Source organism: Hyaena hyaena, unplaced genomic scaffold (assembly GCF_003009895.1).
Source record: "Hyaena hyaena isolate Hyena2069 unplaced genomic scaffold, ASM300989v1 scaffold_151, whole genome shotgun sequence".
Lineage (NCBI taxonomy): Eukaryota > Metazoa > Chordata > Mammalia > Carnivora > Hyaenidae > Hyaena > Hyaena hyaena.
The window spans coordinates 1,094,495-1,109,176 of NW_024080783.1; the positions used below are offsets into that span (position 1 = coordinate 1,094,495).

A 14,682-nucleotide genomic window follows, 5' to 3' on the forward strand; every position below is an offset into this window, starting at 1 on the left:
GCCCCAACTGTACTTTCATTTTAAGTTGCCCTTTTAAATTCTATACTTTTAAGCTTAGATCTAAAAACTTTTTTTTCTCTTCTAATACAAGCACTTACCTTTTAAGCACCCCTTTAGTTGTATGATTTAAATAATTTTAAGTTTATTGAGATTTGTTTATGACTCCACATATGAATTCTTTTGGTGAAGGTTCTATCTGTACTTGAAAAGAATGAGTAGTCTGTTATTAGATGGATTATGTATAAATGTCAGTTCACTCAGTATGTTATTGAACTATTTCAAGCAGTGTTAAGTCCTCTGTATTCTCACTGATTTTCTGTCTGCGTAATCTATCCCTAACAGGAGAATGTCTAAACCTCTAATTAGAATTGTGAATTGATTGGTTTTTCACTTCACATGTTTTTTGCTTGTGCATTTCTAAGCTGGTTTTTTAAAAATTTTTATTGTTATTATATCTTTTTTTTTATTTTTTACTTTTTATTTATTTCTAGGCGCAAGAGAGAGACAGCTTGAGCAGGGTAGGGTCAGAGAGAGAGGGAGTCACAGACTCTGAAACAGGCTCCAGGCTCTGAGCTGGCAGTCAGCACAGAGCCCGACGCGGGGCTCGAACCCACGAACCGCGAGATCGTGACCTAAGCGAAAGTCGGACGCTTAACCGACTAAGCCACCCAGGCGCCCCTGTTATTATATCTTTATTTTGAGAAAGACAGTACAAGTGGAGGAGGGTCAGAGAGAGAGAGAAAGAGAATCCCAAGCAGGCTCCGCGCTGACAGTGCAGTCTAATGCCAAACTCAAACTTGTGAACACTGAGATCATGACCTGAGCCAAAACCAAGCGTTGGATGCTTAACTGACTGAGCCACTCGGGCGCACGCCCCTGAAGCCGTTTTTGAGTTCATACGTACTTAGGGTTGTTATACCTTCTTGTTGAAATTACCCCTTCATTTATGAAATGTCTGTTGTTATCCATGGCAATATTCCTTGATCTGCAGTCTATTTGGTTTATATTAATATGATCATATCTGTTTTTTTCTGGTGTGTGTTTGCATGGTAAATCTGTTTTCATCCTTTAACTTTAACCTAGACTCTCTTTATATTTACTTAAAGTGGATTTCTTTTCAATAGCATTTGTTAGGTCCTGCTTTTTTTTCTAGTTTGACAATCTCTACCTTTCCATTGACATTTTTTAGTTTTAAATTATATTTATAGTAAATGTAATTTTTAGGTGTGCCTGGGTCGCTCAGGCAGTTAAACATCCGATTTCAGCTCAGGTCATGATCTCACGGCTTGTGGGTTTGAGCCCTGTGTCGGGCTCTGTGCTGACAGCTCAGAGCCTGGAGCCTGCTTCAGATTCTGTGTCTCCCTCTCTCTCTGCCCCTCTCCCACTCATACTCTGTCGTTCTCTCAAAAAGAAACATTAAAAAAAATAAAATAAAAATTTTAAAAATAAATAATTGAATATAATTTTTAACATAGCTTGACTTAACTATGCTATTATTTAGGGGGTGGCTGTATGGCTCAGTCGATTGAGCTTCTGACTTTGGCTCAGGTCATATCTCACAGTTGGTGGGTTTGAGCCCTATAACAGGCTCTGTGCTAACAGCTCAAAGCCTGGAGCCTGGTTCAGATTCTGTGTCCCCCTTCCCCCTCCATGTCCCTCCCCTACTCATGCTCTGTCTCACTCACTGTCTCAAGAATAAACATTAAAAAAAATTTTTTTAGGGGTGCCTGGGTGGCTAAGTTGGCTAAGTGTCTGACTTCGGCTCAGTTCGTGATCTCACGGTTTGTGGGTTCCAGCCCCATGACAGGCTCTGTGCTGACAGCTAGCTCAGAGTCTGGAGCCTGCTTCGGATTCTGTGTCTCCCTCTCTCTCTGACCCTCCCCTGCTCACAATGCCTCTCTTTCTCTCTCAGAAATAAATAAAACATTAAAAATATTTTTTAATATGCTATTATTTGTTATCTATTTGTCCTAACTGCAGTTTATACCTTTTTTCTTTCTCTGCCACCTTCATCTTTATTTGAATTATTTGAGGTTTGGTTTGGTTTTGTCTTAGAATTTTATTTTAACATCTCTGTTGTTTTTCTTTTTTTAGTGTTTTCTTTTTTATTTTATTTTATTTTATTTTATTTTATTTTATTTTATTTCTTAATATATTCAGTTTTCCATCTGATACCATTTTTCTTACCATAGAATTTCCTTTATCATTTCTTTATTTTTAATGTTTATTTATTTAGTTATTTATTTTGAGAGAAGGAGATTGCAAGCACAAGCAGGGGAGGGACAGAGAGAGGGAAAGGGAGTCACAGAATCTGAAGCAGTCTCCATGCTCTGAGCTGTCTGCACAGATCCTGATGTGGGGCTCAAACACACGAACAGTAAGATCATGACCTGAGCCGAAGTTTGACAATCAACTGAGTGAGTCACCCAGGCACCCCTTTTTATCATTTCTCATAGTGAAGTTCTGGTGGTGATTAATTCTTTCATTATTTATTTCTCTGAAGCAGTCCTTATGTTACTTTTGATATTTTTTGAGCCATGGGTTATGTAAGAACATGTTTTATATCTAAATTTTCAAGTCATCATTATCTTACTGATTTCTCTGTTAATTCCTTTGTGGCCAGGTAATATACCTTATATATTCCTTTTAAGTTATTGAGACTTGCTTTATCATCCAGATAGTTGTCTATCATAGTAAATATTCTATGGGCACGTGAAATAAATATACATGTTTTAAAAAATTAGAAAAAAAGAAATATGCTTGCTGCTACTGTCAATACTGTCAGATGAAGAGTTCTGTGAATACCTGTTAATAGTTTTTGTATCTTTACCGATTTTCTGGATACTATTCTATTAGTCTGATTCGTAATTTTTTTTCATTTTTCTCAGAGTAATTTTAAGATTTTATCTTCATATTGATTTCCTATAATTTGATTATAATGTACCTTGATAGGGTTTTCTTTCTTTCTTTCTTTTTTCCTTGGGGTTCATTGAGCATCTTGGATCTATGGAATAGTTTTGGAATATTTAGGAATACCTTTGCCATTTTTGTTCAAATGTTTTTCTTCATTCTCTCTGGAACATAGTTACATATATATTAGACAACTGTTATTAACCTTCACATCACTTCATTTGCTCTTCATTAAACAAAAAAAATCTCTGTTTCAGTTTCTATTGCTAGGTCTTCAAGTTCACTGATGTTTTCTTCCACAGTATCTAATCTGCTGTTAACTTTCCATCTAGGTTTTCATTTCAGGAATTACATTTTTCTTATCCCTAGAAGTTCTGTTTGATTCTTTTAATATTTTCTGTTTCTCTCCTCATTTTGTTTTCCTTTGTGCCCTTGAATGTATGTGTAAGAGCTAAAGTCCTTGTCTGCTAATATTATATTCTCTATCATTTATAGGTTTTTTTTATGGTTTTTCCTACTAGGTAGAGGTCTTGTGTTACTAATTTTTTGTACGTCTAATAATTTTTCTTTTAGAGTGTGTGCATTTTGAATTTTATGGTGAATTCTAGACTTTGCTGTCTTTAAAGAATGTTGGACTTTATTCTAGCAAGAGTTAAATCACTTGCAAATTTCTTTGATCTTTTTTCTTATCTTTTCTTTCTGTTTTTTTTTTTTTTTTTCTTTTTGAGAGAGAGAGTGGTCGCAAGTGAGTGAGGAGCAGGGAGAGAGGGAGAAAGAGAGAGAATCTCAGGAGGAGCAAAGAGAGAGAATCTCAGGAGGGACAAAGAGAGAGAGAGGAAGAGAAACAGAGAGAGAGAAGCAGGGCTCATGTACACCCCATGTGGTGCTCATGATCACCTGAAGCAGAGCATGAGCTCACCCAAAGTGGGGCATGAGCTCACCTGATATGGGACTCAAACTAACAAGACATGAGATTATGACCCGAGCCAAACTCAGATCCTTAACCAACTGAGCCACCCTTCTCTGACCTTTTCATGGCTTGTTTTTAAGCTTTTTAGGAGATTTTAGAGTAATGTTAGCTTATCAATGTAGGTTTATTTTGGCCCAATACTAAGAGGGATAATTTTTCTGGGGTCTCTTTCATATGTTCTCTGTTTCAACAGATAGATATTCTGTACTCTAGGAAGTATTTGGTCAGAACTCAAACATCACTCAGCCCTGTGTGAGCTGAGAGAATTATTCACCTTACAATAGACCCCCAGTGGTTTTTGTTTTTTTCTTTTTTCTTTTTAGGGGTTTTGAACATTTCATTTTTTGTCACTCCTCATAATATTTAGTGTGGTAATACAAAAATTTGGTCTTTATAATTGTAATAAGTAAAGCCTACAGTCTGAAGAGAGATAGAAGTGACATTTGAGTATATGAACTATCAGGTGGGATGCATAGAAAAGTAGTGACTTATTTCTCCAAGAAATTTTAAATGAGTGGCAAAATTATAGTATATAGAAATTACCAAATACAGAAGAATTTCCAAGTGAGAATAACCTGTTATGTTAAATTCTCTTTCTTTTGCTTCCATGTAATTACAAAAAGGTTTTTTTCCTCTTTTTTTTTTTTTTCCCGGTTGTTATTTCTTCTCCCTTTTTAGGGATTCTTTTTTTTTTTTTCCATTCTCTTTGCTAATATTTTTAGAAATCTCATCCATTTTCCTGACTTTAATATTTATCTCCATGGAGATTATATGCGTGTTTACATATACTGTTCACACCTGTCTTCTGAGACGCAGACCTGAATTTTCAAATTCCTCTTGAGGGGCAGTTCAATTTGTATTACCCTATTACTTCAAGTAAATATACCTAAAACCTGAAGCTTTGTACTCTCTCCAAATTATTTCCTCTCCTCTCTTTTTCTCTCAGTGGATCCCAGCTCCTCTCATGTCACCTGTTCCTAAAGTCTTAACAGTCATTTGACATTTCTGTCATATAATCAATTGCCATACATCATTAATTTGACTTTTCAGTGCTTCTAATGTCTTTCCTCTCACTCAAAGTTCTGCTGTAACATCTATTTATTCATTCATTTAACAAATACTTGTTAAAATCCTGTATATGCTAGGACTTTTCCCATAACAATTAGGAATTACGTGAGTTCTACAATATGGCAGAATGCTCAGAAATGATAGGACCCAATAAATACTTGTGAAATGATTCACTAAATGAATATATTAGGTTGAACCATATACTATATGAAACTCATTTTTTAATGTCAAAGTGGCCAAATTTCAGCAATTTCACATGGTCAACAGATACACTACTATTAAGAATCATACTAATATAAAGGAGAGAAATACTAAGTTATTCCTAATACTCTTAATATTAGCAGTAATATTACTAATGTATATAACTTCTTTCATTAAACTATAAAACTTGACTTTTTTCTTCTTTGCCTACCAGGAAACACGAAATTATCCAGAATCATACCCACAACTGCCGAGGGATGAAACAGTGGAGAACCCTCATCTCCAGAAGCACATTCTGGAATTAGCGTCCATTCTGGATGTTCGAAACGTGTTCCTCGAGAGTACCATAGACGACTATTAAAACAGAACCCCTCTGTTGAAACAATTTTTCATTTGCCACAGATTTTACATGGTGCAGTTTTATAATGTGATGACAGACACATAGTGGTGTTACTTAGTTTTAATTTTTAAATTTAAGGCCACCATTTTAAAAACAAACTGAAAAAATTGTTCAAACTTTTAGGGTAACTGTTTTAAAATGCAGTCTTTCAAGTCTTTTAAAAAGCTCAATTAATCCTGGAATTTTTACTTTTCGGTTTTGAGGTATGGCTACTTACCTCCAACACCTAACCCTACACGCAGATAGTCACTGTTCTCACCCTCAGAAAAGTAAATCATTTATTTTTATATAATGAGGAAAATCTAGCTCTTATACTTGGACCTTAAATGTGTGGATTTAGAAAATATCTCATTGTTCACAAAGATGAAACTAGCCAGCATGGACTATTAAAAATCAAGAACGGAGCCTTTCCATAATATTTCCTTTCATTCCAACTTAGTAGGGGTGTCAAATGTGTGATTCTCTGAAGCATAATCAAGACAATATTTGAAATCTTTTACTTCATTAAATACTGTCATAATTTCAGAAACTATATAGGATTCATTTGCATCTTAAAGTTTAAATTTTAATTGGAGTCTTAAGATGATAAATATCACTTGGAATATGTGATCCCTGTGTTATCATGAGCTATGCTGGTATATTTTGTTTTCTTTGTAATCTGAATACTGGAAATGACAAAAAGTATTTAAGTCAAAAAGTAAGATTATTGGTTTCATAATACAATGTTTCCATGAGGAATTCTATTTAAACTCTTAATTCACGATATCAGGTTTAAAGGTTGTCCAGATCGAAGGCTGTGGCATATAGTACAGAGTTTATCATCTTTTTGTTGCCTAGTTCATATTTCTGAAACGTCAGAGATGGTAGGAATTTTAGTTGGGGACAACTGAATTGTTGTTTAACCTAAAATGGAAGTAACTTTTGCATTGACAATTTGAAAATAAGATTTTTTAAACCTCCTATATTTAATATTTTATTTTCATGCACAAGGTTTTTTTTTAATTATTTTAAACAGGACTCAGTGTATAATATAAAGATTTTTGTGTTTTTTTCTTCTCTGTTATCCTCTTCATAATTTCATAGGCATCAGTTATGATGTTTTGGAGATTTCCCCCTTCTTTTGACTCGACAGCATTCAAGTTCCGAAATCTATGAATCAAAAGCCCTTCTACCTAATTTTCTGTACAGGCTCACATGCTACCTCTGGCAGTCCCAGGGGAAATAAGGTGATTGCTTTTGGTGCCTCTGTCTTGTGTCCTGAGGGAGATTTTGCTGTAATATTTTTAGCTTGGCTTTCATTTTGGGCATAGGAAATTATTTGGGTCTAAGTTATTCATATAGCTGTTCCAATTTGCTGATTATTTTCATCTGAAATCTTGAAATCATTGTTCTTGGGTTTGGGGGACTTTATGATAGTTCATTAATTTTTTCATTATTTTTGTTCTTTTAAACATTATTTCAAAAAGCTTTAGAAAACTTATCCTGGAGGGAGATTTCCTTTGCCTATTGGGTTGTTTTTCTTTATCAGATAAAGACTGCTTTTCTGCTTTTCAGTACCTTAATATTAATAGCTTTCCTTCCATAACAGTGTTCACCTGGATTACAGCAATAGCCTGACCTCTCGTTTCAATTCCCCTGAAGTTCTGTGCCAGTAACATACTTAACAACATGCATTTTTCTGTCTTCTGATGCTTAAAATAATATTTATCCTCCTGAGCTTTATTCTTACCTGTTTAACATAAAGAACACTGATCTGAGAACTAGGAGACCTGAGTTCTAATCCTGGCTTTCTTGGCAACTAGCTGTATGCCCTTTGACAAGGGTCTTCATGTTTCTGTTTTATAGTATTCTCATCTGTAAAATGAAGGCATTGACCCAAGGTCCTACCCAGTTATCTAGTCCTATAATTGAAATCTGGATTCCAAATAATTCATTTCCCTACCTCTGCCACCTGGAAACCTAGTTTCCCTGATTTTAGCATAAACATTTTCTCTTCTAAGTCATATTTAACTTGTTTTTATTCACGAAAGTATCTGGGTCTCAGTTATTGTAAAAACTAATCTCTTGAAAAAATTAGAGCTTTTGCAATTAGAAACATGTTTGTCCAAGAACAAGGGGTCTTAGAAATCAAAATGAGGATTTAAATGATGACGTTGTTTCTTGAGCTGATAGTAGTGTAATTTCCTATTGGTAGTTAAAAATCTAAAGTGAGCCAGCGTGATCTTGAATCTTCAAGAGAGGAAAACTGTGCTAGAAAATTGTAAACCATTGTTCCATTCATGCCTTCAAAAGAACATGTACTGAGCAACAGCTACACTCCAGATTTTGGTGTAGGCATTGAGAAAGCAAATTAGTCTTAAAATTCCTTGTCTTAATGAAGCTCATATTTTAGGAGGAGAAGTCAGGCAATAAACATAACAAGTAAATTTATGTTAGAGAGTTATAAGTAGTATGAGGAAAATTTGAGCGTGGTAAGGGAAATGATTCGGTTGCTTTTGGGCAACGAACAGGGTCTAACTGAGTAATCAGGGTAGGCCTTATTGAGATTACATTTGAGCAAACACTGCATGGTTTTTCTTTTTAAACTTTTTATTATGAAAACTTTAGGCATACATAGAATTTAATAAATTGTCTTGTACCCATCACCCAGCTTCTACATTTTAAGACATTACTTTAATCAAGGAAGAAATGTAAAAAGGACAATCACCCATAGGCAATGGCAAAGAATTCTTTTTACAATGTATACTGCTCCCCTTTATAAATATAAAACTATTAAGCCCTTTAGTTAATTTTAGAATTCATAGCAATGTAAACATTGGAACTAAGAACCAAGCAAAGCCATGGGAAAAAGCACTTCTTTGTTTTCAGATTGCACAAACTCCCCCTGGAGATTCTGATACAGTCTCTCACCTCCCTGAAGAATCACTGCAAATAAAACAGAAAGTGTAAGATTGCAAGTCGCTTATATACAAAACAACGTTAAGCACAACAGAATTATTTTCTCTTTCTTTAACCATGTATTTCTGAAGTTGGTAAAGCAGCTATTTTACCTGTTTTTCAGAAGAGAGATCTGAGACCCAAAAAAAACTATAGGTTTATGCATAGTGGCAGAGCTAGAGCTAAAACTCAAATCTCCTAACCTCAGCCCAGTCTTTCTAGTAGCTCAGGTTGATTTCTATAAGGAACTAGAAAAGAATAATTAGAGATTTATATTTTGGCACAAAAGGTTATGGTATTTTAAAATTATATCAAATATTGAAACCAGGAAACCAGTCAGCCCTAGCAAATTTTTATTGATTATAAGAAATCCCCAAGCCAGACAATTTAGTCTCGATTCCAGCCAGGATATATTTTTTGTATGTGTGTGTGTGTTTTCTTCCTAGGAAGTGGTGCTCTCAAAACCTCTCAAAGCACATAGAATTTATTGTACCCTTTATATTTTTACCAAGTTGAAATGTTTTGAGATTATAGAAGCAAAGTGCAATCTAGTTGTGACTGAAATTTTCCTGATGCAGGATCTGGGTTTTATTTTTTCCCTACTTATGGCTATTGCCCCTTATTTTCTTCTTGTAGTAGAATTCCCTATAACAGATTAGGTGGTCACTGTACTGAATTTCATTGAGGAAGAGGGAAAAGCATCCAATCTGATTCGTATATCAGTTGCAGGGCCTTCTTTAGCTTTCTCCTCCAAGTTGAATCTCTGACCAGTGTGACTTCATCACTTTGTATCTTAGAAGGGATTTGGACTCAGTTGAAAAATCTTGTGGTTTTCCATGGGGACTTGTAGCCTGATATATACAGAACATTCTAGACTGGAAGTAGAGTAAGGTGCCAAGGTGTGCAAACTTGGTTACTGCCAGTGATTCAGAACCACCTCCCTACCCTAAGCGAGTAAAAAGATTTGATACGAATATGAATGGTATGAATCTCCTGGTGATATTTTGGGCGTGTCTGTTGCTGTGTGTGTTTGGAGAGTATAAAGGGTATTTACATTGAGGGCTCTTTTGTTGACCTTATTTATTTGAAAATCTTATTTTATTTGTAATCGCATGTGTATATTTTTGTGATGCTAAATGCAATCTCTATGTATACTTTTTGTATATATGTACATATTTGTAAATATATTGCTATGCAGTGATACAGTATGTGTATATTATATACCCATACCCATTGTGGGCTGACTTTATTTAAGTTCTGTGAGGACATCATAGTGGCATTGTTCATGCTGCTGTAATTAGGTTGTGGCTGTATCTCTTTCATAAGCCTCTATTTTGAGGGGCTTGTGTTTGGGTAAAATTGGCTAATTTGGAGTTGGAATTAGGATATGAAAACCTTAAAAGGAAGCAGGATATCCTTAGCTTTAAAATCATCTGCCAATTTCCATTAAAACTGATGACAAATTAGTGATATAAACCTGAAAACCCTTAGTGTGTGAAACAGACACCAGCAGGTTCTTAAGCTATATTAGTCCTTTATTTTCTTGACCCATAGTTGAGTATTAATTAATACTGAGTAGTATTTATATTGAGAATTAAGGGGCTGTGGAAAAATGACATTGATCACATTTCAGTATAGATAGGAAACTGTCCTTTAAATAGAGAAATTTGTTTTATAGTTGCCATGTCCATACCTGATGCCAAATTTTAATTTTGGGACAGTTTTTTCACCAGTCTGTCTCATTTTAGATCTGTCTCTGTGAGGCAGACAAAGGGGCATTAGCGAAGGGAAGGCTTTATCTCGGTGGGGTGGGATTTAATAAGGAACAGGAGAGTATTAATCTGTATATCTGCAGCAGCTGTGATTAATTTAGTCCTATCGTGGCATTTCCGTCTCTAGATATTTCTTATTGGAGTCGCATATCAAAGATGAGTAGGCTCATCTGAGGAAATGCTTCCAGTGAATAAAATGCCTCCAGTCGTATTTCTTTGTCTCTGTGAGACCACTTGTGTTCTGCAAATTGATGGTATATTCACACATGAAATAAGATTCTTCATATTAGATGCATGGCGTGCTGTAAAATCTGGGCCTCCAAACTGCTACCAAGGATGATGGGTGGGGGGGGGCAGGGATATCCTCTTAGACGATAGTAAGTATGTGCAGTGCCAACATGTGAACCTATGGAATATCACAGAGCATCAATGTTCAGTTACTCCCGTCTTCACCCGGCATGTGTATTTGCATGGGAGAGTGTAAGAGATGTTTAATACACACTCGAGTACATTCACTGCAAAAATTAAGTCGAGGTTATTTTTGCATGACATAATATAACTGCAAAACAACTGTTTATTCCATTATTTTTCAGAGACTGAATCTGTTTGATACAATATTAAATTATCTTAGAGAAGGTATTTTTACCACTGACAAATGTCACATTTGCCTCTCCACTGTATTTTTAATAAAAATCCAACTATTCATAACACCTCTCAATTACAGTATTAAATTTAAAATAAAGTTACAATAGCCTTTTTCTTGAATAAACCTTACAATTGGGTAATGTGCTATTTCTGAAAAATCAGTGAAAATGTCCATAGTGTCTGACATTCTGTTGTTTTAGTAACCAAATCATTTATTGTAATTGGAGTAGCAGAGCAGATGTTATGCTATTTAAAATTCACAGAACTGACTCAGGCTCAGTATGGACATTAATTTGAAGAAAGGAGCAGCAATAAAAAGTGCAGTAGATGAGATTGACATTGTGACTATGACCTCTGTCTCTAACAGTTGTAAAGCCAGTTACTTTGCAGTTAAATATGGTAAGAATGCTTAGAAAACCAAGCCGTTCCCCCCATTCTGTGCTCTTAGACATCGATACCTTATTCCTATTCATGCTGCACCTCCCAGTCTTTCCTGGATACCGTGACCGCTTTGCCTTTAAAAAAAAAAAAAAAAAAACAAAAGGCAATTCATCTTCCTCAAACTAAAATTTCAAAACATTATATCACACTGTGTTCCAGCCTCACTGAGTTTTTGAGCAGAGACTAAATAAGCATGCCTTGTGTTTAAGGAAATATAATTGATGTGTGAATGGAATCAATCACCTATTGAAGGGAAGGGTGTCAGGATAATGTAGGATAACCCTTAAATTGGGTAAAGATAAATACGTTAAATTAAACTAATTTGTTGGTGCCATAGAAATGTAAGTCTGTAAATATGAAATGCTTTCTTAAGCTAAAATTATTATTTTTCACTTACTAGGTTGGTGTAGCTCTTAAAAATTCCATTTCTGTAGAACATTGCGATTAATTACTGAAACCCCATTTCTTAATTTTAAAATACTTTTGTTAACTTTTGTGTTTTCTTTAAAAGTCATTCTCAAAATAAACGGTGTGATTTTTTTAAAAACATTATTCAAACAGTAGATTCAGAGGACTTAATAGTGTGAAGTATATTTTATTAATTCTGCACTCCAGATTCACTTAAGCCTGAATTCGATCATAAAACATACTACATATTAGGAATATTTTCCTATTTGGGTGGACAATTCCAGTCTGTATCCTAAGACAATCATCTTTTTAGGTGTAATATTGTTTATTGAGATACTGGTAATTTCACGGTTCAGACTTTTACTTTTCTGATAGGCTTATGGAATGAAAGTTAAGAGTGGAGTGATTCTGTCACTTTCAGAATGAGATCAGGAATTATACCTAGCCTTCCTACAGGTCTGCAGTAAACACTATTTAAATTTTTATATCACTAGCATTCTTTTCTGATGCTGTTGTGAATGTCCACTTGTCTGTGATGAAAATTAAGATTTGTGAACATTAAAATTTGACCCATAAGTTTTCTCAAACATCAAATCAGTATGATCAACCACTATAAAATGTGAAATCATCATGTATGATAATCCCAAAGTAAATACTTCCAAACTATAGAAAAATAACCACTGCATTTTATTCCTGCCCTCCTTTGCATGTCATGACTTTCCTAACTTATGTGTTGTGATGCATTGAAGATCTGCAGGAAAAAAAGTTACTTAGAATATTTTAGGGCAATAAGAATTTTTATTATTTCCTGAAGAATGAGAAGGGTTTTTTTTTTTTTCCTAGCTCTTGGTTATTTTATTAAAAATAACTTTTAGTGGTTCAGTAAAATATTTTAGGACTCTAGCTTTTTATAGTTCTCTGGATACATTCCTTTTGCCACATAGACCAGATGGCTAGTTCTCTCATGATTCATTTGTTTGTTTTTAGTAAACCTTGCTGTTCAATAATCAGAGTCTTATATTTTGGAGACTTCTTCCAGTTGAGGTAGACAAGACTTAGATAATAAGGAAGGCAGATACAACGCCCAAACATTTTCACAGTAGAGCTTACAAGTAAAGGAAATTATCCAAATAGGTTATCTTCATGTGTAACACCAGTACAAATAGTGGTTTTATTAATCATTGAATCAGATGAAGCAGTTATAAATCATTTCTTACTTTACTCTAGAGTTACCGTCATTTCAAAAACACATTTTCTCTGAGCAGTTTCCACTGTCAAGTTGAATATACCCTTATTCTTTATTCAAATCATCACTAAAGATTAAGCTAATCAGTTAAAATAAGTTATGTTTGATCTTTTTCCCTAAAAATAACAGTGAACCTACTGTCTAGATTATGGATATTAGACATAAATGCACTTGTTTCAATCATAACGGAAGTTACATTTGGAGAATACAATTACTTGATTTTGTGGTAGTGTGAAATACTTTTTAAAAATTGTGCTTGTCTGTAACTGAAATGTTATAGAATTGTAACACTATAGGGATTATAGAGTTATATTTATTAGCTCTCCTCAAGAGATTGAAGCACAATAATTTTCATGTAACCGTTCTTATCCAAGTGCTGCTAATCTGTGTGCAAATAATGAAGCTATTTGGTTGCCTATCTAGCTATTCACAAATCACTGTAATCCTTGAGACATAGTCTTGTTGCTCATTTGTATTAAATTTTTAGTATTGTGGGTTAATATTTTAGATCAAAATTTGTCAACTCAGCTCTGTGAGACAGCAAACCATTTGGATTCATTAGTTTTATATGTGTTACCAGTAGAATAAATTTTGAAGGGGCTATTTACTACCAATGATTAAGGGGGAAAATTATATTGTCAATTATCATTTGACTTGAACATTTGTGGTATTGTGAAAGACTTTGTTGTGTTTCTGAATTGCTTAAGCCATACATACATACTCCTAAGGATGTTTTTCTTCTTGTGTTCCTTTTCAGCAGCCTTTTACTGCTTTGTCTCTTATGGTTAGTACTTCATAGATTTTAGAAACTGAGAAGTTACTGAAACATGTTATTTCCTTGAGTTCATCCCTTTTGACTCTTGTATGATATGTGATTTGTCATAAAGGATAGCAAAGCCTTTAACTACTTCACTAAATGAATTTCAGAGTAAACACTGTGATTCTGCAGAGTGGATTCAGTAGGCCCTTGTCTTTCCAATGTTTTCTTCTGTTACAGTGCCTACCACCTTAAGGGCACATAAATGCTAGAGGATGGAAAGTTAAACGTTTTGATGTTTATTGAAAAATAAGATTACAGAATATTTGATTTTTGTTGTCAGTGTATTGAAAACATTTTTGCATTGATAAATGTTCTTTAGGAATGTGACTACATTCATCAGGTGTGAACTCTTGTAAATGAATTTTGTATCTTGAATCCACGTGTATATTAAGTGTATCATCAATATAAAAATAAACATTATTTGATTAAAATTTTGGGCACTTCTTCAGGATTGTTAACGACATACGTGCTAAACTTGTAGGGTTTGCTTCTTTCAGCTAACACCTAAGACACTTAAGACTCTCTTGAGGTCGTAGGTAACGTTTATTCTTCTAGTTGGGGAGTTTTTCTTCTGAGGCCTAGTCTTGGTTTTTTCCACCGCCCTGCTTGAGGTGGTAAAAACCGAGACGCGGAGGGAGGATTGTTTTTTGGGGGGGGGGGGTGTGGAAGCTGCTGATTTTCTGGCTGCTCTGGGGTCCTGGGCAAGAACAAGAGCGAATTAATGTGTGGAATGTCTGTCTTGGTTGGCCTTGAAGAGTCCAGAGACCCGACGTAAGCTACTAATTTGCAGGGTAACTTTGAACGAGGCAGTTTTGCCTCTCTCGACTTCAACTGTCAAAAGTTGGAAGCCCATTATTAGATCTG

At 34.8% G+C, this 14,682-nt stretch overlaps 1 protein-coding gene across 1 annotated transcript in view; it reads left to right on the top strand.

The window, feature by feature from the left end:
* SCAI (suppressor of cancer cell invasion) overlaps positions 1 to 6,327 on the top strand; it is a 141,990-nt gene extending 135,663 nt beyond the window's left edge. The window contains exon 18 of the mRNA XM_039238985.1: positions 5,364 to 6,327. Coding sequence (XP_039094916.1) covers positions 5,364 to 5,510 — 147 coding nt within the window. The 3' untranslated portion in view covers positions 5,511 to 6,327. The remainder of the gene's footprint in view (positions 1 to 5,363) is intronic.
* Positions 6,328 to 14,682: the final 8,355 nt, after the last annotated feature.